Source organism: Hyla sarda, chromosome 6 (assembly GCF_029499605.1).
Source record: "Hyla sarda isolate aHylSar1 chromosome 6, aHylSar1.hap1, whole genome shotgun sequence".
Classification (NCBI taxonomy): Eukaryota; Metazoa; Chordata; class Amphibia; order Anura; family Hylidae; genus Hyla; species Hyla sarda.
In genome coordinates, this window is record NC_079194.1 from 262,917,117 (window position 1) to 262,944,927 (window position 27,811).

Sequence of the window (27,811 nt, forward strand, 5' to 3'; positions counted from 1 at the left end):
AGGCCCAGGTCACTAGGACAGGGGACCTACAGGCTGTCAGGCAGGCATTCCAGATAAGGATAAGATTAGTTGTCCCAATGTGTTCTGTTCTTTATGCCTTAATTGTTACAATATTGTTCACGTGTATAACTGTCTTGAACCACTTATATACTGTTGTGAATAATTAATTTGAAAGATGTTGTTCTTGATATTTTTATGTATTTTCTAAAAAAATTTCCTGCATTATATTAGACCAGTAACGTCTATTATGTTCCCTCCAAAAAATATGACACTGAATCCGAACAGATAAAATAAGACATTTTGTTAAATCCTTTACAACTTTGCTTTCTGGTATCAATTCCAGTTTTTGGTAAGGCAAGAGACAAAAAAAAACACAGTCCTAAGAAAATAAGAGGACAATAGGTGTGGATGATGCTATGCTACTCCAGAAGGATCCCAGCAGTATCTTTTCTCTGTGCCATCACCTTTGAGCATTTCAGCTTCTTCATGACTCAGCTTAAAATCCCACACTTGAAAATTCTCCTTTATTCTCGTTGGTGTGGAAGCTTTAGGAATAACTCCAACACCTTGCTGTAGGGCCCACCTGAGTAACACCTGGGACGAAGTGCGCCCATGTATGTTAGCCACTTTGCACACTTCCTCATCTCTCAGAAGGTCCCCGCAGCCCAGGGAAGAGTAAGCTTGCAGGTGAACACCATTCTGTTTGCACCAACCAACAAGAACAGTTTGTTGGAGCCGTGGATGACATTCCACCTGTAACACAGCAGGTGGTACACTGCATGATTCCAACAACTGTGCCAGGTGAGCCTCTGTGTAGTTGGACACACCCAGCGCCTTAACTTTGCCAGTGTGATACAGGTTCTCCAAGGCTTTCCAACTTTCATCTCTAGCCATTTGGTTACGGGCATCGTCACTTCGCCAACCCTGCTTCCCTGGCCAATGAATGAGGTAAAGGTCCAAATACTCACATCCCAGTTCTGTCAAGCTCTTCAAACAAGCATCACAAGCCCCAGGCCCCAAGTCTGCAGGTGATAACTTGCTTGTAATAAAGATATCAGATCGACTTAAGCCGTATTTAGGCAACAGCTGGTGCAAAGCATGGCCAAGATCACCCTCATTACGATAGACAAAGGCTGTGTCAAAGGAGCGGTACCCACATTCCAGTGCTGCATCTACAGCCTGGATTAGGTTTTCTGGTCCTCTCAAACGGAATGTGCCCAGTCCAAGGAGGGGCATAGTCACACCATTGTTAAGGGTCACTGTTTCTTGTTGAGCTGTAGATGAAAAGAGAAGTCATATCCATAAGAACAATGTTAATAAAGGAATACTCCGGGATGGGAAAATTGGAAGTCATACAGCTGGCAGTATAAAAATAAAGAGGTACATACCTTTTGTCGGTCCCCCAGGTAACCTGTTCCGGGCCTCCACCACGATCCTCTGGTTGCCAGTGGTTGGCGAGCCATACTGCACCCAGCCTATCACCGGCCACAGTGAAGTCCCGCCTCGGTCGGCGATAGGCTGAGTGGCAGTGTGATGTTTTCGGCCCCGACACCTGCTGTCGTGGCCGAAAACGTCCCACTGACGTTCAGCCTATCGCCAGCCGAGACGGGACTTCGCTGCAGTATGACTCGCTGACCACCGGCAACCAGGAAGAGGATTGCGGCGGAGGCCGGAGCGAGTTACTGGAGGAGTGACGGAAGGTATGTACCTCTATTTATTATTTTTTTTTTTTTACTGCCGGCAGTATGATGGGTTATTTTCTCACCCGGAATACTTCTTTAATGCAATGGGTGGGGAAACAGCCTAAAATGCTAATGAACCCAAGAACACATAAAGTACAAAAATCTGGTTCTACTGAGTTTATTACTGCACCATTATCCCCTTAAGGACTCAGGGTTTTTCCGTTTTTGAATTTTCATTTTTTCCTCATCAACTTCTAAAAATAATAACACTTTAAATTTTGCACCTAACATTCCATATTATGGCTTAATTTTTGCGCCACCAATTCTACTTTGCAGTGTCCTTTTACCCAAATATCCTTGGCGAAACGGAAAAAATACATTGTGCAACAAAATTAAAGAAAAAATGCCATTTTGTAACCTTTGGTGGTTTCTACGCAGTACATATTTCGGTAAAAATGACACCTTATCTTTATTCTGTAGGTCCATACAATTAAAATGATACCCTACTTAGGGCTAGTTCACATCACATTTTCCGCAATACGGGACCGCATACGGCGGGGAGAGCTAAAAACTAGCGCTCCCGTATTGAGCTGTATGCGGTCCCGAATGTAATTCATTTCAATGAGCCGGCCGGAGTGAAACGTTCGGTTCAGTTGGATCATTTTTCCCCAGTATGCGCTTTTACAACTGTACCTAAAACTGTGGTCAATTTTTAGCCTAAAGTCTACCTGCGTGTTATACGCCGATAAGCCGCTGCAGTTCAATGATTTAAAGCGGGCACTTTAAATCAATGAACTGCAGCGGCTTTGCAGATGCAGAGACCGCCAGCGCCGCCCGCTTCTCTGCCCCTGCCAGCCCTTCTCTCCCCCTGGCTATCGGCTCCGCTGCCCGTTCTCTCCCCCTGACTATCGGTGCCGGCGCCCCATTGCCGGCGCCGATAGCCAGGGGGAAAGAAGCGGCACCGGCAATGGGGCAGCGGCGCCGACAGCCAGGGGGAGAGAAGGGGCAGCAGCACCCATTGCCGGCGCCGCTGCCCCATTGCCTCCCCCCATCCCCGGTTGCATAATTACCTGTTGCCGGGGTCGGGTCCGCGCAGCTTCAGGCCTCCGGTGTCAGTCCCCTGCGTCGTTGCTATGCGCTGCATGGCGCGGCGCAAAGACGTCACTCGTCATTGCGCCGCGCAGTGTATAGCAACGACGCATGGGACGCACACCGGAGGCCTGAAGCAGCGCGGACCCGACCCCGGCAACAGGTAATTATGCAACCGGGGATGGGGGAAGGCAGCGGCGCCGGCAATGGGTGCCGATGCCCCTTCTCTCCCCCTGGCTGTCGGCGCCGCTGCCCCATTGCCGGCGCCGCTTCTCTCCCCCTGGCTATCGGCGCCGGCAATGGGGCGTCGGCACCGATAGTCAGGGTGAGAGAACGGGCAGCGGCGCCGATAGCCAGCGGGAGAGAAGCAGCGGCAGCAGGGCTCTAGACCCCAGGAAAAGCAGGGGCAGAGAAGCGGGCAGCGACGGCCTCTCTCCCGCTGCCTTTCCTGGGGGTGTATCGGGGTATACACGCGCACCTTCATTTTACTATGGATATTTGGGTAAAAAACTTTTTTTACCCAAATATCCTTGGTAAAATGAGGGTGCGTGTTATAGGCCGGTGCGTGGTATACCCCGATAAATACGGTATATATTTTTATAGTTCGGATATTTCCGCATGCGGCGATACCACGTTTAATTTTTATTTACACAGTTTTTTTTTTTTTATGGGAAAAGGGGGAGTGATTCTTACTTTTATTAGGGAAGGGGTTAAATGATCTTTATTAACTTTTCTTTCACACTTATTTTTTTTTGCAGAATTATAGCACTACACACTGATTTGCTACACAGATCATTGTTGTGCATTAACCCGGCAATGATCAGTGTTATCGGCGGTAGACTGCTCAAGCCTGGATTTCAGGCTTGGAGCAATCAATTGCCGATCAGACGCGATGGAGGCAGGTAAGGCACCCTCCGCTCACGTCCTAGCTGATCGGGACATCGCGATTTCACCGCGATGGTCCCGATCAGCCCGACTGAGCTCCCGGGAGTGTATTTTTGTTACTTTAGACGCTGCAATCAACCTTGAACGCCTCGTCTAAAGGGTTAATAGCGCGCGGCACAACGATCGGTGCTGCACGCTATGAGCCCTTAAGGACTCCGCGTTTTTCCATTTATGCATTTTAATTTTTTCCTCATCACCGTCTAAAAATCATAATGCTTTCAATTTTGCACATAAAATTCCATGTGATGGCTTATTTTTTGCACCACCAATTCATTGTGCGACAAAATTGAAGAAAAAATATCATTTTGTAACTTTTGGGGGCTTCCGCTACTACGCAGTGCATTTTTCGGTAAAAGTGATACCTTATCTTTATTCTGTAGGTCCATACGATTAAAATGATACCCTACTTATACAGGCTTAATTTTGTCGCACTTCTGAAAAAAATCAGAATACGTTTATCATAATAATTTATACGTTTAAAATTGTCATCTTCTGACCCCTATAACTTTTTTATTTTTCTGCGTATGGGCCGGTATGAGGGCTCAATTTTTGCGCAGTGTTCTGAAGTTTTTATCGGTACCATTTTTGTATTGATCCGACTTTTTGATAACTTTTTACGATTTAAAAAGTGACCAAAAATACGCTATTTTGGACTTTGGAATTTTTTTGCGCTTACCCCATTGACCGTGCGGTTTAATTAACAATACATTTTTTTTGTTCGAAAATTTACACACGCGGCAATACCACAGGGGGTGGTTCAAACTTTTATTATGGAAGGGGTTAATTAAGACCCTTATTAACTTTTTTTTTTGCAGTGTTATAGCTCCCATAGGGGGCTATAACATTGCACACACTGATCTTTTACCCTGATCCCTGCAAAGCCATAGCTTTGCATGGATCAGCGTTCTAGGGGCTCGTTTGCTCAAGCCTGTAGCTCAGGCTTGGAGCAATCAAACGCCGATCGGACGCGACGGAGACAGGTGAGGGGACCTCCGCTCGCTTCCTAGCTGATCGGAATATCGCGATTTTATCACGATAGTCCCGATCAGCCCAACGTTTTGGACACGGCGATCAACTTTGATCGCCGTGTCTGAAGGGTTAATAGCGCGTGGCACAACGATCTGTGCCACGCGTTATTAGCCCAGGGTCCCGGCTATCATTAGCCGCCGGGACCGACCCGATGTGATGCGGGGTCACCGGGACCGGGTGCAGGGCGTACAGGTACGCCTTGCGTCCTTAAGAGGTTAAAGGGGTACTCTGAAACATAGAATGTGTCGGCAGATAAGAACCATTTGGCCCATCTAGTCAGCCCAATAATCTGAATACTATGAATAGTCCCTGGACCTATCTTATATGAAGGATAGCCTTATGCTTATCCCATGCATGTTTAACTCCTTGGGGACGAAGGGCATATGCATACGCCCTCGCGTCCCGTCACTTAAGGACGGAGGGCGTATCCATACGTCCTCAGCATTTCCGATCACTGCCGCTCGCCGGGCGGTGATCGTACCGGGATGACTGCTGATATATATCAGCAGGCATCCCGTGGCAATGCCTAGGGGGGTCATGAGACCCCCCCATATCGGCGATCGCAGCAATTCGCAAGTCAATTCAGACCTGCGATTTGCCATGATCCGGGCAAATCAGGTCACTGGTGACCCGATCTCCCGGAAAATAAGACTGATCGGAGCTGTCAGAGCCAGCTCCGACCAGGCTAAAGGATAAGAGCGAGGTGGCAGTGTTGCCACCCCCTCCTATCCCCTGCCATTGGTCGGTCAGGCTGACCACCAATGGCAGGAGGGGGGCGGGGGGGGTTAGAGTTCATTTCCCCCGCTCTGGCCAACGATCGGAAGTCGGTACAGAGTGGGGGAACACGGGCGGAGAGTGGGGGAACACGGGCGGAGAGGGGGGAGCATGGCCCGGCTTACCCGGACCTTCGGAGGCGGCATCCCGGAGAGCGGCGCAAGCAGGAGGAGCGGCGGACGGAAAGTGCGGCTGAGAAGGAATATCGCGATTTTATCACGATAGTCCCGATCAGCCCAACGTTTTGGACACGGCGATCAACTTTGATCGCCGTGTCTGAAGGGTTAATAGCGCGTGGCACAACGATCTGTGCCACGCGTTATTAGCCCAGGGTCCCGGCTATCATTAGCCGCCGGGACCGACCCGATGTGATGCGGGGTCACCGGGACCGGGTGCAGGGCGTACAGGTACGCCTTGCGTCCTTAAGAGGTTAAAGGGGTACTCTGAAACATAGAATGTGTCGGCAGATAAGAACCATTTGGCCCATCTAGTCAGCCCAATAATCTGAATACTATGAATAGTCCCTGGACCTATCTTATATGAAGGATAGCCTTATGCTTATCCCATGCATGTTTAACTCCTTGGGGACGAAGGGCATATGCATACGCCCTCGCGTCCCGTCACTTAAGGACGGAGGGCGTATCCATACGTCCTCAGCATTTCCGATCACTGCCGCTCGCCGGGCGGTGATCGTACCGGGATGACTGCTGATATATATCAGCAGGCATCCCGTGGCAATGCCTAGGGGGGTCATGAGACCCCCCCATATCGGCGATCGCAGCAATTCGCAAGTCAATTCAGACCTGCGATTTGCCATGATCCGGGCAAATCAGGTCACTGGTGACCCGATCTCCCGGAAAATAAGACTGATCGGAGCTGTCAGAGCCAGCTCCGACCAGGCTAAAGGATAAGAGCGAGGTGGCAGTGTTGCCACCCCCTCCTATCCCCTGCCATTGGTCGGTCAGGCTGACCACCAATGGCAGGAGGGGGGCGGGGGGGGTTAGAGTTCATTTCCCCCGCTCTGGCCAACGATCGGAAGTCGGTACAGAGTGGGGGAACACGGGCGGAGAGTGGGGGAACACGGGCGGAGAGGGGGGAGCATGGCCCGGCTTACCCGGACCTTCGGAGGCGGCATCCCGGAGAGCGGCGCAAGCAGGAGGAGCGGCGGACGGAAAGTGCGGCTGAGAAGGCTGAAGTGAAGATCGCGATAAGTGATCTTCACTGTGGCCTTCTAAAAGCTGCAAAACTACAACTCCCAGCATGCCCACACAGCCAAAGGCTGTCTGGGCATGCTGGGTGTTGTAGTTTTGCAACATCTGGAGAGTCACAGTTTGGAGACCACTGTGTAGTGGTCTTTAAACTGTGGTCCTCCAGATGGTGATAAAACTACAACTTTCAGCATGTACTGTCTGGGCATGCTGGGAGTAGTAGTTTTGCAGCATCTGAAGTGGCAGAGTTTGGAGACCACTATATGGTGGTCTCCAAACTGTAGCCCTCCAGATGTTGCAAAACTACAACTCCCAGCATGCCCAGACAGTCAGGGATGCTGGGCGTGTAGTTCTGCAATATCTGGCCCTTCAGATGTTGCAGAGCTACAACTCCCAGCATGCCTGGATAGTCTGGGCATGCTTGGAGTTGTAGTTTTGCAACATCTGGAGGGCTACAGTTTGGAGGCCACTGTTCTTCCCCAGTTGTTGCATAACTACAACTCCTAGCATGCCCAGACTGTCCAGGCATGCTGGGAGTTGTAGTTCTGCAACATCTGAAGGGCCAGATATTGCAGAACTACACGCCCAGCATCCCTGATTGTCTGGCCGTGCTTGGAATTGTAGTTTTGCAACAGCTGTAGGCACACTGGTTGGGAAACACTGAGCTAGAGTCTGTTTCCTAACTCAGTGATTCCAACCCGTGTGCCTCCAGCTGTTGCAAAACTACAACTCCCAGAGTGCACCGACAGACCGTACATGCTGGGAGTTGTAGTCTTGCAACAGCTGGAGGCACATGGGTTGGAATCACTGAGCTAGAGTCTGTTTTCTAATTCAGTGGTTCCCCACCAGTGTGCCTACAGCTGTTGTAAAACTACAACTCCCAGCATGTACGGTCTGTCAGTGCATTCTGGGAGTTGTCATTTTGCCACAGCTGAAGGTTTGGGGAGCCCCCCTCCCCCCATGTGAATGTAAAGGGTACATTCACACGGGCGGGTTTACAGTGGGTTTCCTTCAAGGAAACTTACTGTGAACCCCTGCCTGTGTGAATGTACCCCAAAAACACTACATAACAAATAATAAAAAGTAAAACACTACATATACACCCCCTTACATGTCACCCCCCCCCCCCCAATAAAAATGAAAAACGTCTCATACGGCAGTGTTTCCTAAACGGTGCCTCCAGCTGTTGCAAAACCACAACTCCCAGTGTTGCCGGACAGCCATAGACTGTCCTGGCAGGCTGGGAGTCTTGCAACAGCTGGAGGCACCCTGTTTGGGAAACACTGCTGTAGGGTTTTGGTGGAGACAAGCCCCATCCTTGTAACCGGGTCCACCACTATTGCAAATTCCTTATTCAGGCCTCAAATGCGCATGGTGCTCTCTCACTTCAGAGCCCTGTCGTATTTCAAGGCAACAGTTTAGGGCCACATATGGGGTATCTCCGTACTCTGTAATTGCATTACAAATTTTGGGGGGATTTTTCTCCCATTACCCTTTGTAGAAATGCTAAATTTGGGGGGGAAAAACCTGCACTTTAGTGAAAATTTTTTTTTTCATTTACACATCCAAATTTAACGAAAAGTCGTCAAACACCTGTGGGGTGTTAAGGCTCACCGGACCCCTTGTTACGTGCTTTGAGGGGTGTAGTTTCCAAAATAGTATGCTTTTTTTTGCTGTTCTGGCACCATATGGGCTTCTTAAATGTGACATGCCCCCAAAAACCATTTCAGCAAAATTCACTCTCCAAAATCCCATTGTCGCTCCTTCCCTTCTGAGCCCTCTACTGCGCCCGCTGAACACTTGACATACACATGAGGTATTTCCATACTCGAGAGAAATTGGGTTACAAATTTTGGGGGGCTTTTTCTCCTATTACCCCTTGTAAAATTTCAAAAACTGGGTCTACAAGAACATGCGAGTGTAAAAAATTAAGATTTTGAATTTTCTCCTTCACTTTGCTGCTATTCCTGTGAAACACCTAAAGGGTTAACAAACTTACTGAATGTCATTTTTAATACTTTGAGGGGTCCAATTTTAATAATGGGGTATTTCTAATATGAAGGCCCTTCAAATCCACTTCAAAACTTAACTGGTCCCTGAAAAATTCCGATTTTGAAAATTTTGTGAAAAATTGGAAAATTGCTTCTGAACTTTGAAGCCCTCTGATGTCTTCCAAAAATAAAAACATGTCAACTTTATGATGCCAACATAAAGTAGACATATTGTATTTGTAAATCAATATATAATTTATTTAGAATGTCAGTTTTCCTTACAAGCAGAGAGCTTCAAAGTTAGAAAAATGCAACATTTTCTATTTTTTCATCAAATTTTGGAATTTTTCACCAAGAAATAATGCAAGTATCGACCAAAATTTACCACTAACATAAAGTAGAATATGTCACGAAAAAACTGTCTCGGAATCAGAATGAAAACTAAAAGCATCCCAGAGTTATTAATGCTTAAAGTGACAGTGCTCAGAATTGCAAAAAATGCTCCCGTCCTTAGGGTTATAATGGGCTCAGTCCCCAAGGAGTTAAACTCCTTCACTGTATTTGCAGCGACCACTTCTGCAGGAAGGCAATTCCATGCATCCACTACTCTCTCAGTAAAGTAATACTTTCTGATATTAGTTTCTGGTGGAAACTTATTTTTTTTCTTAAATCAACTGGTGCCAGAAAATTAAACAGATTGGTAAATTACTTGAAAGAACTCCGTCCGGCACCAAGGTATGAGGTAAAAAAGGCTTGTCTTTATTTATTCCACAGCAGGATACATACAGATAAAGATGTCGCGTTTCGCCCTTTGCAGGGCTTAATCGTAGACTAATACATCTTATAACAAACACGATTAAAATACTGAGCGGTCCGGTCACATGACCTACCGCATCATCACATTAAAATTGCATGGAAAAACTGGATACCTGGATAATACATGGATCACACCCTATTTTAGGAAAACCTGAGGTGGCTCTCTACGAGCTAATTCACACCATCCTATTTGGCCGTTACTCCTGTGTGCGAATTTTATCCTAAATTTATACCGATATGGCTGTAAGCCTGACTAATTTGATAATCCCAAATATTAAATACAATTAGTATGAAACAGAAGGGCCATCTATAAAAATTGTATCGCTTATAGGAATGGTAGAAACAACGAAATGACTAATACTATCTGAGATCTGGTTTAAGGCTATACGGTATTTCTGAGATAGTGCCAAACTCACTCTTGTTTTTATTTATTATTTTTACTTTTATTTTATTAAAATTTTCTGTTATTCTAGATATTAAAGCCTGTAATGATTTTACTGATAGAAATTAATTCTACATACCGTATATACTCGAGTATAAGCCGACCCGAGTATAAGCCGAGACCCCTAATTTCAACCCAAAATCCCAGGAAAAGTTATTGACTCGAGTATAAGCCTAGGGTGGGAAATACCTCATCCCCCCCTGTCATCATCCAGACCCGTCATTAACATCCTCATCATCCCCTTGTCATCATCCCACACATCCCCCCTTCATCATCCCCTTGTCATCATCCCACACATCCCCTTATCATCCCACACATCCCCCCTTCATCATCCCCTTGTCATCATCCCACACATCCCCTTATCATCCCACACATCCCCCCTTCATCATCTCCTTGTCATCATCCCACACATCCCCCCTTCATCATCCCCTTGTCATCATCCCACACATCCCCTTATCCCACACATCCCCCCTTCATCATCCCCTTGTCATCATCCCACACATCCCCCCTTCATCATCCCCTTGTCATCATCCCACACATCCCCTTATCATCCCACACATCCCCCCTTCATCATCCCCTTGTCATCATCCCACACATCCCCTTATCATCCCACACATCCCCCCTTCATCATCCCCTTGTAATCATCCCACACCCCCCCCCCCCCTTCATCATCCTCTTCTCATCATTCGCCCTCAGTGGTCTTCAACCTGCGGACCTCCAGAGGTTTCAAAACTACAACTCCCAGCAAGCCCGGGCAGCCATCGGCTGTCCGGGCTTGCTGGGAGTTTTAGTTTTGAAACCTCCGGAGGTCCGCAGGTTGAAGACCACTGCGGCCTTCAACATGCGGACCTCCAGAGGTTTCAAAACTACAACTCCCAGCAAGCCCGGGCAGCCATCGGCTGTCCGGGCTTGCTGGGAGTTGTAGTTTTGAAACCTCCGGAGGTCCGCAGGTTGAAGACCACTGCGGCCTTCAACATCATCCAGCCCCCTCTCACCCCCTTTAGTTCTGAGTACTCACCTCCGCTCGGCGCTGGTCCAGTCCTGCAGGGCTGTCCGGTAAGGAGGTGGTCCGGTGAGGAGGTGGTCCGGGCTGCTATCTTCACCGGGGGCGCCTCTTCTCCGCGCTTCCGGCCCGGAATAGAGCCGTTGCCTAGACAACGACGCATCTGCGTCGTTGTCAAGGCAACGTGACTATTCTGAGGCCGGGCCCGAAGCGCTTAGAAGAGGCCTCCCGGTGAAGATAGCAGCCCGGACCACCTCCTCACCGGACCACCTCCTCACCGGACCACCTCCTTACCGGACAGCCCTGCAGGACCGGACCAGCGCCGAGCGGAGGTGAGTACTCAGAACTAAAGGGGGTGAGAGGGGGCTGGATGATGTTGAAGGCCGCAGTGGTCTTCAACCTGCGGACCTCCGGAGGTTTCAAAACTACAACTCCCAGCAAGCCCGGACAGCCGATGGCTGCCCTGGCTTGCTGGGAGTTGTAGTTTTGAAACCTCTGGAAGTCCGCAGGTTGAAGACCACTGCGGGTGGGGGAGTTCACTCGAGTATAAGCCGAGGGGGGTGTTTTCAGCACGAAAAATCGTGCTGAAAAACTCGGCTTATACTCGAGTATATACGGTATATTCATCACGCAGGATAGAGATGTGGATGAATTTAGGTAGTGCTTAGTACATATTATTTTATTCTTGTATATAAAAGTATTTATCAATCCTGGGAAACTAGGTTATAACGTTGGCTATAACGATATATACCTATAATTTTATAGTTGTTAATGTATATTCTTCCTGATTTCATGATTATACATATACTTTACTATATTCATATTTTATTTATATTTTTATTTTTAATATTATTATTACATTGTAACTTAAGTTTTTATTTTATTATATTGTTGTTAATATTTTTATTGTTATTATGATTTTAGTTGTATTACTATTTATTAATACATCACTCAAGTTGTTAGTGTTTCACCAAATATTATGCGCTATAATGGTTATCTTTTATTACCTATTATTTTATTTTAATTTTACTTTTGTTATTATTATTACCTTTTTTAATATAATTATAGCAAGACTCTTCTTTTTATATTGGTGAATAGCATAGTTAATAGGTATTATTTCATTATATATTATTAATTTATTTCATTATATTTATTTGTAAACGGCAATACTCTAACAGATGCAGACCAATTTTTTACATGTATAACCAATATGAATGGGACGATATATTTCACGGACAGGTAATTATCAAATCTAGTCTCTTATTCAGACCTTGCGGATGTCTAGTTGCTAATAGAAACATCCAAAATGTTTCCTGATTATATAGCCGTCTCCTTAAATCACCTCCCTAATCACCACCTAATGCAGTACATTAGTGATAACAATCTAAACCTCAGATTCACCTCACACTTCAGCAAGTCGTCGGTGAATTTCTTAGATATAACATTAACCAGTAAGGAGAGTAAAACAGAAGTATACCCCTTTAGAAAGGACACTGCAATGAATTCGGTATTATTGGCATCATCATGCCACCCAAGACATGTGATTAACAATATTCCATTTGGGGAACTCTGTCGTACCAAAAGGAACTGTTCGGACAAGATGAGGTTCGAACAAGTAAAAAAGGAAACAGTTGATAGATTTAAGGAGAGGGGTTATAATGATAAAGTGCTCCTAGACTCAATGGATAGAATTGACAAATTGGATCGAGATGTGTTAACAACATATTCAAATAGAGAAGGTAGTAGAATTTCATCCAAAAATAGAAGTGATGGTACAAGAAAACCTTATTTTGTTACGCCCTATAGTGTACAATTCAATCAAATAAGAAGTATAATTAATAAATATGTCCCGGTACTAGAAATAGACCCCATCTTGAAAAACATAGTACAAGATGGTATTACATCAGTATCCCGTAGAGGCCCTACATTGGGATCCTCATTGTCACCTAGTCTGTTTACAAGCCAATCCAACCCCAAGAAAAATAGGGGAACTTGGCTGGAAACAACAGGGTGTTGGAAGTGTGGACACACTAGATGCATTACCTGCAACTTTATAGAACAAACAAACAAAATAATATCATGTTGCAAAGGTAAAGAATATAAAATTAAAGATTACATTAATTGTAATTCAAAATCGATCGTATATGTGGCCACTTGTATTGCCTGTAGGATCCAATATACAGGTTGTACAGGCAACACCCTAAAAACAAGGTTTTGTAAACATGTGGCCGACATTAAAAACAATGTATCCAGTGTGTCTATGCTTTCTAAACACTTTAGAGAAGTACACGCAGGGGACGATAGCTTTTTGAGGGTCACAGGAGTGGAAAAAATACAACTAGGAGCTAGGGGAGGTGATTTAAGGAGACGGCTATATAATCGGGAAACATTTTGGATGTTTCTATTAGCAACTAGACATCCGCAAGGTCTGAATAAGAGACTAGATTTGATAATTACCTGTCCGTGAAATATATCGTCCCATTCATATTGGTTATACATGTAAAAAATTGGTCTGCATCTGTTAGAGTATTGCCGTTTACAAATAAATATAATGAAATAAATTAAAGGAGTAGTCCAGTGGTGATTCAGTGGTGAGCAACTTATCCCCTATCCTAAGGATAGGGGATAAGTTGCAGATCGCGGGGGGTCCGACCGCTGGGGCCCCCTGCGATCTCCTGTACGGAGCCCCAACAGCCCGCGGGAAGGGGGCGTGTCGACCTCCGCACGAGGCGGCGGCCGACACGCCCCCTCAATACAACTCTATGGCAGAGCCGAAGCGCTGCCTTCGGCAATCTCCGGCTCTGCCATAGAGATGTATTGAGGGGGCGTGTCGGCCGCCGCCTCGTGCGGGGGTCGACACACGCTATCTCGGCGGAGAGCGGGGCCCCGTACAGAGAGATCGCAGGGGGCCCCAGCGGTCGGACCCCCCGCGATCTCAAACTTATCCCCTATCCTTAGGATAGGGGATAAGTTTTTCACCACTGGACTACCCCTTTAATAATATATAACGAAATAATACCTATTAACTATGCTATTCACCAATATAAAAAGAAGAGACTTGCTATAATTATATTAAAAAAGGTAATAATAATAACAAAAGTAAAATTAAAATAAAATAATAGGTAATAAAAGATAACCATTATAATATTTGGTGAAACACTAACAACTTGAGTGATGTATTAATAAATAGTAATACAACTAAAATCATAATAACAATAAAAATATTAACAACAATATAATAAAATAAAAACTTAAGTTACAATGTAATAATAATATTAAAAATAAAAATATAAATAAAATATGAATATAGTAAAGTATATGTATAATCATGAAATCAGGAAGAATATACATTAACAACTATAAAATTATAGGTATATATCGTTATAGCCAACGTTATAACCTAGTTTCCCAGGATTGATAAATACTTTTATATACAAGAATAAAATAATATGTACTAAGCACTACCTAAATTCATCCACATCTCTATCCTGCGTGATGAATATATGTAGAATTCATTTCTATCAGTAAAATCATTACAGGCTTTAATATCTAGAATAACAGAAAATTTAAATAAAATAAAAGTAAAAATAATAAATAAAAACAAGAGTGAGTTTGGCACTATCTCAGAAATACCGTATAGCCTTAAACCAGATCTCAGATAGTATTAGTCATTTCGTTGTTTCTACCATTTCTATAAGCGATACAATTTTTATAGATGGCCCTTCTGTTTCATACTAATTGTATTTAATATTTGGGATTATCAAATTAGTCAGGCTTACAGCCATATCGGTATAAATTTAGGATAAAATTCGCACACAGGAGTAACGGCCAAATAGGATGGTGTGAATTAGCTCGTAGAGAGCCACCTCAGGTTTTCCTAAAATAGGGTGTGATCCATGTATTATCCAGGTATCCAGTTTTTCCATGCAATTTTAATGTGATGATGCGGTAGGTCATGTGACCGGACCGCTCAGTATTTTAATCGTGTTTGTTATAAGATGTATTAGTCTACAATTAAGCCCTGCAAAGGGTGAAATGCGTCAGACATCTTTATCTGTATGTATCCTGCTGTGGAATAAATAAAGACAAGCCTTTTTTACCTCATACCTTGGTGCCGGACGGAGTTCTTTCAAGTATAAGGAGTTGCCGGAGGCGGTGCCGGCAGTCCGCAGCACAGGTGCAGGAGGTGTCCGGAGCTGGTGAGAGCGGTATCCATATCCCTTTGCCAGATTGGTAAATTACTTCCATTTAAAAATCTTAATCCTTCCAGTACTTATCAGCTGCTGTATGCTACAGAGGAAGTTCTTATCTTTTTGAATTTATTTTCTGTCTGACCACAGTGCTGTCCAGAGCAGCATATGTTTGCTATGGGGATTTGCTTCTACTCTGGACAGTTCCTGATACGGACAAAGGTGTCAGCAGAGAGAACTGTGGTCAGACAGAAAAGAAATTAACAAAGAAAAGAACTTTCTTGAGCATACAGCAGCTGATAAATACTAGAAGTAATTTACAAATCTGTTTAACTTTCTGGCAAATCTGTTTAACTTTGGGCTCTGTAAACAACTGCACCACAAATTCAGCAAATTTTGACAGGCAAAATGGAAGCTACTATGGAAGCCACAGTGCAAATGTGTATAGAGAATTAAACTGGCAACCACTGTTTATCCCATAATGAGTGCATCTAAAATGATGCCCTACTTATGTAGGTTTGATTTTGTATTACTTCCGAAAAAAATCATAACTACATGCAGGAAAATGTATACGTTTAAAGTTGTCCTATTCTGACCCCTATAACTTATGAATTTTTTCCATGTACAGGGCGGTATGACGGCTCATTTTTTGCGCCGGGATCTGACATTTTTATCGGTACCTATTTTGTTTTGATTAGACTTTTTGATCGCCTTTTATTCATTTTTTATGGTGACCAAAAATACGCTATTTTGTACTTTGGAATTTTTTTGCGCTTACGCCATTGACCGTGCGGTTTAATTAACAATATATTTTTATATGGAAAAGAGGGATGTATATATGATATATATATACAACAAACCAGTCCTCTAGAGCACTGAGGGTATAGATTTATAGGATAAGGAAAAGAATAGAGAAGTTTAGGATCCAGTAAAAGTATATTTATTATAATAATGTAATAAAATGTAAATATGACCGATCGCCCTGCAGGGCCCTTGCAAAATGATATTAGGTAAAATAAATAAATAAATGTAGCACTAATCAGATGAAATAAAATAAAGATAGATATCCACTATAGTGAATTGTGAGAGTCTTATTCTGTTGGTATAAATATATATGGTTCACAGTTCGTCACAACCAACAATATTGCAGAAGATAGTGTTCCAAAGGTAACCAAATTATCAGTAACAATAGATTCCAATGGTGCTGAATAGATCACATTACAATCTCCAGTAACACTGGATAAATCACATAAATCGTGCCGCTTGTGACTGTGTTGCGAACCTGGTTAACCACAGCGCAGTTGTATCAGTAAATCCAGTAATAAAACTTGTAACCTTGTTGCGGTTTCGGAATAGTTATAACATAACTGTATCAGCGGTGTTTGTAGAAGCAATGTTCATAACGGAACGGTGCACAGCACCACTCACCCTCCTCGGCAGATCTCGGATGCAGGCTTGGTACGGCAGTATCTTAAGGTAGCGATGTCTGTCTGTACTTGTGGTGCCTTGCTGAGGTACAACCTGAAGAAAAGGCCCACGGCCTTGAAACGGGTCTGACCCGTTATTAAGCACTACTTTATTAAGTGTACATCACTTAAAAATAGGCTATATCCACTATTTCTGATTTGCAACTGCTGGATGCCCCTATTACTGGGACCACTGTGACGAGCGAACAGCTAGCGCTCTATTCAGATTCGCACCTGCTTCCTGCAATCTTCCATCACAGCCCCGGGCGGCGGAACTCCCGGACATTACCCCACGAGGCCGGACGCCCTTATGTGCCAATCCGGGAACCTCTGAGCCCACCGGAGAGCCACTCACCCAGGTTGTACCTCAGCAAGGCACCACAAGTACAGACAGACATCGCTACCTTAAGATACTGCCGTACCAAGCCTCCATCCGAGATCTGCCGAGGAGGGTGAGTGGTGCTGTGCACCGTTCCGTTATGAACATTGCTTCTACAAACACCGCTGATACAGTTATGTTATAACTATTCCGAAACCGCAACAAGGTTAGAAGTTTTATTACTGGATTTACTGATCCAACTGCGCTGTGGTTAACCAGGATCGCAACACAGTCACAAGCGGCACGATTTATGTGATTTATCCAGTGTTACTGGAGATTGTAATGTGATCTATTCAGCACCATTGGAATCTATTGTTACTGATAATTTGGTTACCTTTGGAACACTGTCTTCTGCAATATTGTTGGTTGTGACGAACTGTGAACCATATATATTTATACCAACAGAATAAGACTCTCACAATTCACTATAGTGGATATCTATCTTTATTTTATTTCATCTGATTAGTGCTACATTTATTTATTTACCTAATATTATTTATACCATTATATACCTTTTGCCTTTGCAAGGGCACTGCAGGGCGATCGGTCATATTTACATTTTATTACATTATTATAATAAATATACTTTTACTGGATCCTAAACTTCTCTATTCTTTTCCTTATCCTATAAATCTATACCCTCAGTGCTCTTGAGGACTGGTTTGTTTTATATATATATCATATATACCGTATTTATCTGGGTATACCACGCACCGGCCTATAACACGCACCCTCATTTTACCAAGGATATTTGGGTAGAAAAAAAGTTTTTTACCCAAATATCCATGGTAAAATGAGGGTGCGTGTGTGCGCGTGTATACCCAGATATACCCCCAGGAAAGGCAGGGGGAGAGAGGCCGTTGCTGCCCGCTTCTCTCCCCCTGCCTTTCCTGGGGTCTAGAGCCCTGCTTCCGGCCCTTCTCTCCCCCTGGCTATCGGCAGCCAGGGGGAGAGAAGGGGCAGCGGCACCCATTGCCGGCGCATCTGCCCCGTTGCCTCCCCCCATCCCCGGTGGCATAATTACCTGGGTCGGGTCCGCGCTGCTGCAGGCCTCCGGCGTGCGTCCCCTGCGTCGTTGCTATGCGCTGCACGGCGCGGCGCATGACGTCAGTGCCGGCACCGATAGTCAGCGAGACAGAACGGGCAGCGGCGTCGATAGCTAGGGGGAGAGAAGGGCCGGCAGCAGGGCTCTAGACCCCAGGAAAGGCAGGGGGAGAGAAGCGGGCAGCGACGGCCTCTCTCCCCCTGTCTTTCCTGGGGGTGTATCGGCATATAACACGCACATAGACTTTAGGCTAAAAATTTTAGCCTAAAAAGTGCGTGTTATACGCTGATAAATACGGTACATCCCTCTTTTCCATATATTTCTTAGGCATCACCTTTAACCTCGAGCACCCCCCTCTTCTTCCCCATATCCTAAGTGAGCTACACATTTTTTGATATATTTTACCCACAATATATTTTTATAGTTCGGACATTTATGCACCCGGCGATACCACATATGTTTATTTTTATTTACAGTTTTTTTTTATTGGGAAAAACTTATTAGGGAAGGGGCTAAATCATCTTTATTAACTTTTTTTTCCCACTTTTTTTGCAATATTATAGACCCCATAGGGGACTATAACATGCAGTACATTGATTCAATTCACTGATCATTGCCATTGCCCTGCAATGGCAGGGATCAATGTTATCGACAGTTGATTGCTCAAACCTAGATTTCAAACTTCAACTTTGATCGCCGCGTCTAAAGAGTTAATGCCGGACATCAGCCCGATGGGCGATGTCCGGCATTAGCCACGGGTCCTGGTTGCTTATAGCAACCGGGACCCACCGGGTATGATGCGCGCTCACCTGCTGAGCGCACATCATACCTCAGGAGACGCTTATGGACGTTCATAAACTTTTATTTTTTATAAATCAACACGCCCCCTTCCTATAGACTTTCGTTGAGGGGGGCGGGCCCGAACACGGAAGCCCGAACGCTGTGTTCAGAGTTATGAACTTCCGGACGCTGTGAGCAGAGCTCCGAAAGGCAGGGAAGCGGACAACCCCTTTAAACTCATCTGGGGCATGTAACAGGTGTCGGCAATATAAAAATCACACCTGAAAGCAGATAAAACGAGAAGTTCACTTAGTCTTTGCATTGTGTGTCTGTGTGTGCCACACTAAGCATGGACACCAAAAAAAGGAGAAGAGAACCAAAATTGTGGAAATATATCAACAATCTCAAGGTTACAAGTCCCTCTTCAGAGATCTAGATTTGCATTGGCCACAGCGAGCAACATTATCAAGAAGTTTGCAACTCATGGCACTGTAGCTAATCTCCCTGGGCGTGGACGGAAGACAAAAATTGATGAAAGGTGTCAGCGCAGGATAGCCTGGATGGTGGATAAGCAGCCCCAAACAAGTTCCAAAGATATGCAAGCTGTCCTGCAGGCTAAGGGAGCATCAGTGTCAGCGCAAACTATCCGTCGACATTTACCGTATATACTCGAGTATAAGCCGAGTTTTTCAGCACGATTTTTCGTGCTGAAAACACCCCCCTCGGCTTATACTCGAGTGAACTCCCCCACCCGCAGTGGTCTTCAACCTGCGGACTTCCAGAGGTTTCAAAACTACAACTCCCAGCAAGCCAGGGCAGCCATCGGCTGTCCGGGCTTGCTGGGAGTTGTAGTTTTGAAACCTCCGGAGGTCCGCAGGTTGAAGACCACTGCGGCCTTCAACATCATCCAGCCCCCTCTCACCCCGTTTAGTTCTGAGTACTCACCTCCGCTCGGCGCTGGTCCGGTCCTGCAGGGCTGTCCGGTAAGGAGGTGGTCCGGTGAGGAGGTGGTCCGGGCTGCTATCTTCACCGGGGAGGCCTCTTCTAAGCGCTTCGGGCCCGGCCTCAGAATAGTCACGTTGCCTTGACAACGACGCAGATGCGTCGTTGTTAAGGCAACGGCTCTATTCCGGGCCGGAAGCGCGGAGAAGAGGCGCCCCCAGTGAAGATAGCAGCCCGGACCACCTCCTCACCGGACCACCTCCTTACCGGACAGCCCTGCAGGACCGGACCAGCGCCGAGCGGAGGTGAGTACTCAGAACTAAAGGGGGTGAGAGGGGGCTGGATGATGTTGAAGGCCGCAGTGGTCTTCAACCTGCGGACCTCCGGAGGTTTCAAAACTACAACTCCCAGCAAGCCCGGACAGCCGATGGCTGCCCGGGCTTGCTGGGAGTTGTAGTTTTGAAACCTCTGGAGGTCCGCATGTTGAAGACCGCAGTGGTCTTCAACCTGCGGACCTCCGGAGGTTTCAAAACTACAACTCCCAGCAAGCCCGGACAGCCGATGGCTGCCCGGGCTTGCTGGGAGTTGTAGTTTTGAAACCTCTGGAGGTCCGCAGGTTGAAGACCACTGAGGGCGAATGATGAGAAGAGGATGATGAAGGGGGGGGGGGTGTGGGGATGATGAAGGGGGGGGGGGGGTGTGGGATGATTACAAGGGGATGATGAAGGGGGGATGTGTGGGATGATAAGGGGATGTGTGGGATGTTGACAAGGGGATGATGAAGGGGGGATGTGTGGGATGATAAGGGGATGTGTGGGATGATGACAAGGGGATGATGAAGGGGGGATGTGTGGGATGATGACAAGGGGATGATGAAGGGGGGATGTGTGGGATGATGACAAGGGGATGATGAAGGGGGGATGTGTGGGATAAGGGGATGTGTGGGATGATGACAAGGGGATGATGAAGGGGGGATGTGTGGGATAAGGGGATGTGTGGGATGATGACAAGGGGATGATGAAGGGGGGATGTGTGGGATGATGACAAGGGGATGATGAAGGGGGGATGTGTGGGATGATAAGGGGATGTGTGGGATGATGACAAGGGGATGATGAAGGGGGGATGTGTGGGATGATAAGGGGATGTGTGGGATGATGACAAGGGGATGATGAAGGGGGGATGTGTGGGATGATGACAAGGGGATGATGAGGATGTTAATGACGGGTCTGGATGATGACAGGGGGGGATGAGGTATTTCCCACCCTAGGCTTATACTCGAGTCAATAACTTTTCCTGGGATTTTGGGTTGAAATTAGGGGTCTCGGCTTATACTCGGGTCGGCTTATACTCGAGTATATACGGTAAGTGAAATTAAATGCTATGGCAGGAGACCCAGGAGAACCCCACTGCTGACACAGAGACATAAAGCAAGACTACATTTTGCCAAAATGAACTTGAGCAAGCCAAAATTCTTCTGGGAAAACATCTTGTGGACAGATGAGACCAAGATAGAGTTTTTTAGTAAAGCACATCATTCTACTGTTTACCAAAAAAGGAATGAGGCCTACAAAGAAAAGATCACAGTACCTACAGGGAAATATGGTGGAGGTTCAATGATGTGTTGGGGTTGTTTTGCTGCCTCTGGAATTGGGTGCCTTGAATGTGTGCAAGGCATCATGAAATCTGAGGATTACCAACGTCGCACTGTACAGCCCAGTGTCAGAAAGCTGGGATTGCGTCCGAGATCTTGGGTCTTCCAGCAGGACAATGACCCCAAAAATACGTCAAAATGCGCTGGAGAGTCCTGAAGTGGCTAGCAATGAGTCCAGATCTAAATCCCAATGAACACCTGTGGAGAGATCTTAAAATTGCTGTTGAGAAAAGGCGCCCTTCCAATAAGAGAGACCTGGAGCAGTTTGCAAAGGAAGAGTGATCCAACATTCCGGCTGAGAGGTGTAAGAAGCTTATTGATGGTTATAGAAAGCGACTGATTTCAGTTATGTTTTCCAAAGGGTGTGCAACCTAATATTATGTTAAGGGTGCCAATAATTTTGTCCAGACCATTTTTGGAGTTTGGTATGACATTATGTCCAATTTGCTTTTTTTCCTCTCTTTTTTTTATTTTTGTTTAGTTATAATACAAACAAAGGGAATAAACATGTGTATAGCAAAACATGTTACTGCAATCCTTTTCTGTGAGAAATACTTCATTTTCTTGAAAAATTTCAGGGGTGCCAACATTTAGGGCCATGACTGTATATAACGCTTGACAATGCATATATATATATATGCTAAAATCATTATCCTCACCATCCCCGGGGCACATTTGTGCCCCCAGGGATGGTGAAGATATTAAGTTATAAAGTCCCCCGGGCCGCCTGACAAGTAGTTCCCTGGGCGGGGACTTACACTTACCAGCTCCATTCGCTGCAGTCATGGCCCTGCCCTGACAGCTTGAATGATGGCTCGCATCACCGCTCTGCTCCCTAAGCGATGACGCGAGAAGTCCACCAGAAATGGAGCTTTAGTATATGTTCACACTACAGAAATTTGTTTTCGCAGTGGATCTGCTTCATTTACAATGCTCCGAAATCTGCATTTATTTCCGTGACAGTTTGCCGCAGACTTAAGGGCTGTACCAAGGAAAAAAACAGCTTCTGTACCAGATTTCACCAGTGAATGGATATGTTTAATCTTCTGGCAGAATCCAATTCCTTGCTGGATTTCCTCTGATTGAGATCATTGGGAGGCAGCTGCAAGCAGAATCTACACTGAATTTCCTTGTGGAACTTTTGTGTGGAATTTCCATAGTGTGAATGAGCCCTTAAGCATGGGCTAGATCTAATTCAAGGCTTATCACAACTTATACACACAACAGTGTCACAAAACACATTTAAATCCGCAATTCTGCACCACCGCCTGCTTTAACCTTTTAAGGGCGTACCTGTATGCCCTGCGCCCGGTATTTAAAACGGGGGTCACGCCGTGACCCCGCATTATACCGAGTCGGTCCCAGCTGCTAATGATAGCGGGAGCCTGGGCTAATAGCGCGTGGCACAGATCGTTGTGCCGCGTGTTATTAACCATTCAGATGCGGTTATCAAAGTTGATCGCTGCGTCCAAAACGAAAGTAAAAGCTTCCCGGCAGCTCAGTTGGGCTGATCGGGACTATCGTGATAAAATCGGGATGTCCCAATCAGCTAGGATGCGAGCGGAGGCTCCCTTACCTTGCTCTGTCACGTCCGATCTGCATTTGATTGTTCCAAAGCTGAGCTACAGGCTTGAGCATTCGAGCCCCTAGAACGCTGAGCCATGCAAAGCTATGACTTTGCAGGGATCAGGGTAAAAGATCAGTGTGTGCAGTGTTATAGCCCCCTATGGGAGCTATAACACTGCAAAAAAAAAAAAAAAAGTGAAAAAAAAAATGTTAATAAAGGCCATTCCCTAATAAAAGTTTGAATCACCCCCCCTTTTCCAATAATGAAAAAAAAACTGTGTAAATAAAAATAAACATATGTGGTATCGCCGCGTGCGTAAATGTCAAAATTATAAGAATATATTGTTAATTAAACCGCACGGTCAATGGCATACAGGCAAAAAAATTCCAAACTCCAAAATAGCGTATTTTTGGTCACTTTTTAGGTAATGGAAAAAAAATGAATATAAAGCGATCAAAAAGTCTGATCAATACAAAAATGGTAACGATAAAAATTTCAAAACACGGCACAAAAAATGAGCCCTAAAACCGGCATGTAAGCGGAAAAATAAAAATGTTATAGGGGTCAGAATGAGAATTTTTAACATATAAATTTTCCTGCATGTAGTTATGTTTTTTTTCAGAAGTACGACAAAATCAAACCTATAAGTAGGGTATCATTTTAACCGTATGGACCAACAGAATAAAGAGGTGTCATTTTACCGAAAAATGCACTGCATAGAAACGGAAGCCCCCAAAATTTACAAAATAAAAATTTTTCTTCAATTTTGTTGCACATTGAATTTTTTTCCGTTTCGCCGTAGATTTTTTGGTAAAATGACTAATGTCATTACAAAGTAGAATTGGTGGCGCAAAAAATAAGCCATAATATGTAATTTTAGATGCAAAATTGAAAGCGTTATGATTTTTAGAAGGTGATGAGGAAAAAATGAAAATGCAAAAACGCTGACTCCTTAAGGGGTTAAAACAACACCTTTTATAGGGTCATAAGACCTCCACATGGGGTTACTCCTGGGAGAGAATATAGCACCTCACAGGGGCTCTATATGGAAAAGCAGGTAGGAGTACAGGACAGGACCAAATATGTGTATCACGGTATTTTTTTTAACTTACGGCGATTCCACAGTATTTAACGGTATTTTCACCCCCCCCCCCAAATCATGTGACCCGCCAATGCTGTCCCCCCCCCCCCAATCGTGTGACCCGCGTGCGGTGTTCGGCTTCCCCCCCCCAAGATCAGCCCAGCGGGGTACTACTCACAGATGTCACCTTCAAGCACTGCCCTCCTCCTCTTTGTTGGGGGCCGCCGGGCGATGGAACTCACTGTACGCCAGTGGTCTCAAACCTGCGGACCTCCAGTTGTTGCAAAACTACAACTCCCAGCATGCCCAGACAGCCAACGGCTGTCTGGGCATGCTGGGAGTTGTAGTTTTGCAACAGCTGGAGGTCCGCAGGTTTGAGACCACTGCTGTACGCTGTATCCCTATGCCCGGGCTGCAAAAGATACAGAAAATAAACTTTAACTTACCTACGTCGGCCTTACGCTGGGGACTGGAACGTCGGACAGCCGTCAGCCTATCACCGGCCGGAGCGATGTCCCGCCCCGGCCAGTGATAGGCTGAGCCCACTGTCATGTAAGAGCCACAGCTCCTAACATGACAGTGGGCTCAGCCTATCACTGGCCGGGGCGGGACATCGCTCCGTCCGGTGATAGGCTGACGGCTGTCCGACGTTTCTGTCCCCAGTGTGTGGCAGACGTAGGTGAGGTGTAGCAGAGATAGCCTGATGAAGAGGGGGTCCCTGCCCCTCGAAACGCGTTGCTGTATTGCATGCTGAAGGAATAAACCTTCTTTTTATTTTCCAAAATACATCCGTGTCCAAGCGGTTTTATTTTACCAAGTTCTCGGAAACTTCCACATACCTGTGACGGACTACATCTGTGACGGAGGTGAGCGCCCACAGAAGCACTTCTCTTTTTTCTCGGGACCACGGGATCGATATTCTTCCATTCCAGTGACCGTCCTCCGCCGGTGAGAACGGGTCTAGTGCCGGCTACACTCCTCCAATCTGTGTCCCCCAGAATAGTGGGAAACAAGCGTCTACTGGTGTTGTGCCCACGGTACAACACAGAAAGGTGAGCAAACCTAACATAACAACTGAAAACACGAATCTGGAAACGGCTGCTCCCCCCCCCCCCCTTCCTTGGAGCCGACATCCATTTTTTATTTAATTTAATTATTTTCTTTTACACTCAGATTATCTATATATATATATATATATATATATATATATATATTTTTTTTTTTACTACGCTTAGATGCGCATTGTGTCTCCTCTGTCTTTTTCTATATATTTCTGTAGACGTAGGTGAGTTACAGTTTATTTTCTTTATCTTTTGCAGCCGGGCATAGGGATACAGCGGAAAGCAGTGGTCTCAAACCTGTGGACCTCCAGCTGTTGCAAAAATACAACTCCCAGCCGTTGGCTGTCCGGGCATGCTGGGAGTTGTAGTTTTGCAACATCTGGAGGTCCGCAGGTTGGAGACCACTGGCGTACAGTATAGAGTTCCGGCGGCCCCCAACAAAGAGGAGGAGGGCAGTGCTTGACATATGTGAGTAGTACCCCGCTGGGCTGATCATTAATTGGGGGGGCAGAATAGTGCTGGCGGGTAACATAGGTTTAGTTCCCCGATGTGGGGGCAGCGCTGCGCTGATCATTAATTGGGGGAGGGGGGGGGGGGCAGAACAGCGCTGGCGGGTAACATAGGGTTAGTTCCCCGATGTGGGGACAGCGCTGCGCTGGGCTGATAATACATTCCCGAGGGGGAGGGGCCCAACCGGTATTGCGGTATGGGGGAAAATTCATATAGTGCAGCCCAGAAAATTCGGTATGAACCGGAATACCGCCCAGCCCTACCTGACAGTGCAGTAAAGAGCAGTGTTTCCCTAACATGCACCTCTCTCTCTACCTGTTTCAAAACTACAACTCCCAGCATGCATTGAATGATGAGTGCATGCATAATGATCTGCAACATGTAGCTCTCCAACTGCAAAAATGCTATTTCCTGCATATATCGGTTTTCTGATGAGGACAGTGCTTCCCAACCAGTCAGCCTCCAGCCATTGCAAAACTACTGTCCGGGCATGCTGGGAGTTTGAGATTTGGAACAGCTGGAGGCTGACTGGTTGGAAAACACTGGGGTAGATCCACTGCTGCAACACATGCGCACTGTCGTTCAATTCACCTGAATAGTTAAATATGGCAGAACGGGGCTTATTAATCCCTATTACACTGCTCCCTGCACACCTACAAGGCAGCAGCCGCCCCCTCCTCTGCCTCGTCACACCTGCGCCATCCAGAGGGCGCTCTCCGTACCTACCTTCCTGCAGCTCCATCACGGAAGACCACGAGAGAATCACATGGTAGGGGCGGAGCCGATCCGTATTAACCCCGCCTTCCGTGCGTGACGTAGGTGCCGAGAGCCAGTGTGCGGCGCTGTGATCATTATGTGCATTGGTATGGCGATGAGCCCTGCGGTTCTGTTATGTTACATGTAATTGAACTGCTGCAGCCTTAGGGGAAAGCTTTCTATCCAACAAAGCGCTGCCCCCTACCAATGTGAGTTACCAGTTGTTGCACAACTGCAACCCCCATCATCCCAAGCTAATTGAAGGCTGTCTGCAATAAGTGTAGCCAAATTGTAGTGTTCAAATTGTGGCTCCTCAGCTTTTGCAAGACTACAACTCCCATCATGCCATGTCAGCTGAAGGCTATATCTTTCATATATGTAGAACTAATGTAGTGTTCCTTTAAGGACAACTATAGTGCTAGACATTTACATATTACTGTGCTCGGGCCTCAAAAATAAACAAAATAAACTTTAACATACCTTCCTACGAGCCCCCGTTGGTCCGGTACAGGCCTCACGGTCCAGCGGTGCCAACCTCATTCAACTTCCTGGGAACGGGGATGCCGCAGAGTCGTCGCCGTATCACCGGCCGCAGCGATGTCCGCCCCGGATGGTGATAGGTTGAGAGGACTGTCATGTAAGAAGCCGGCCAGAGCTCCTTACATGACCGTGGGCTCAGCCTATCACAGGCCGGGGCGGGATATCGCTGCGGCCGGTGATACGCTGACGGCTCTGCGGCGTCCCCGTCCCCAGGAAGTTGAACAAGGTTAGCACCACTGGACTGTGAGGCCTGTACCGGACCAACAGGGCTCATAGGAAGGTATGTTAAAGTTTATTTTGTATATTTATGAGGCCCGGGCACAGTAATATATAAATGTATAGCACTACAGTTGTCCTTTATCCTGTGGCTTTAGTGCTGTTGCAAAACTACAACTCTTATCATCCCGTTAGTGGAAGGTTGTCTGTTATACGGTGTGTGGTGACCACAGGATGTTGCAATGGATGTAGCAGGGTCTGGTGGTATTAACCCTGGGGGCAAGGTGTTGTTAACCCCTTAGTGTTCATGACGCCAGGATGTGGTTGTTTCGGTATAGGCACCACCGACCACCAGCCCAAAAATGGAATGCAATGAATGAATGTCCACAGCAAGGGTTTTGAACTAACTGGAACTCTTACTTGAAATACTCAGTAAACAGTCTTTACAATAATGCAGTTTCCTCAGAGGTAACTGGGACACAGGACACCTCATAGGCTTGCTTGGACTATGAGGACATTTAGGCAGACCACTGTGCTACTAATATATTCCTTTAGCTGAGTAGTAGTCACTTGATTTGTGGAGATATTTGTAACTCACGTTTTAGAAGTGGCTGCTGGACTTTAGGCTTTGGCCTAGATGAGATGAAT

At 45.9% G+C, this 27,811-nt stretch overlaps 1 protein-coding gene across 1 annotated transcript; it reads right to left on the reverse strand.

Annotated features, from left to right (window-relative positions):
* Positions 1-202: 202 nt before the first annotated feature.
* On the reverse strand, positions 203-26,435 carry LOC130277010 (glyoxal reductase-like). Its single transcript, XM_056527166.1, has 2 exons — positions 26,378-26,435; positions 203-1,274 (listed from the first exon to the last, which is right to left on the reverse strand). The coding sequence occupies exons 1-2, from the start codon at positions 26,391-26,393 to the stop codon at positions 415-417; spliced, it is 876 nt and encodes a 291-aa protein (XP_056383141.1). The 5' UTR covers positions 26,394-26,435; the 3' UTR covers positions 203-414.
* Between the last annotated feature and the right edge of the window lie 1,376 nt (positions 26,436-27,811).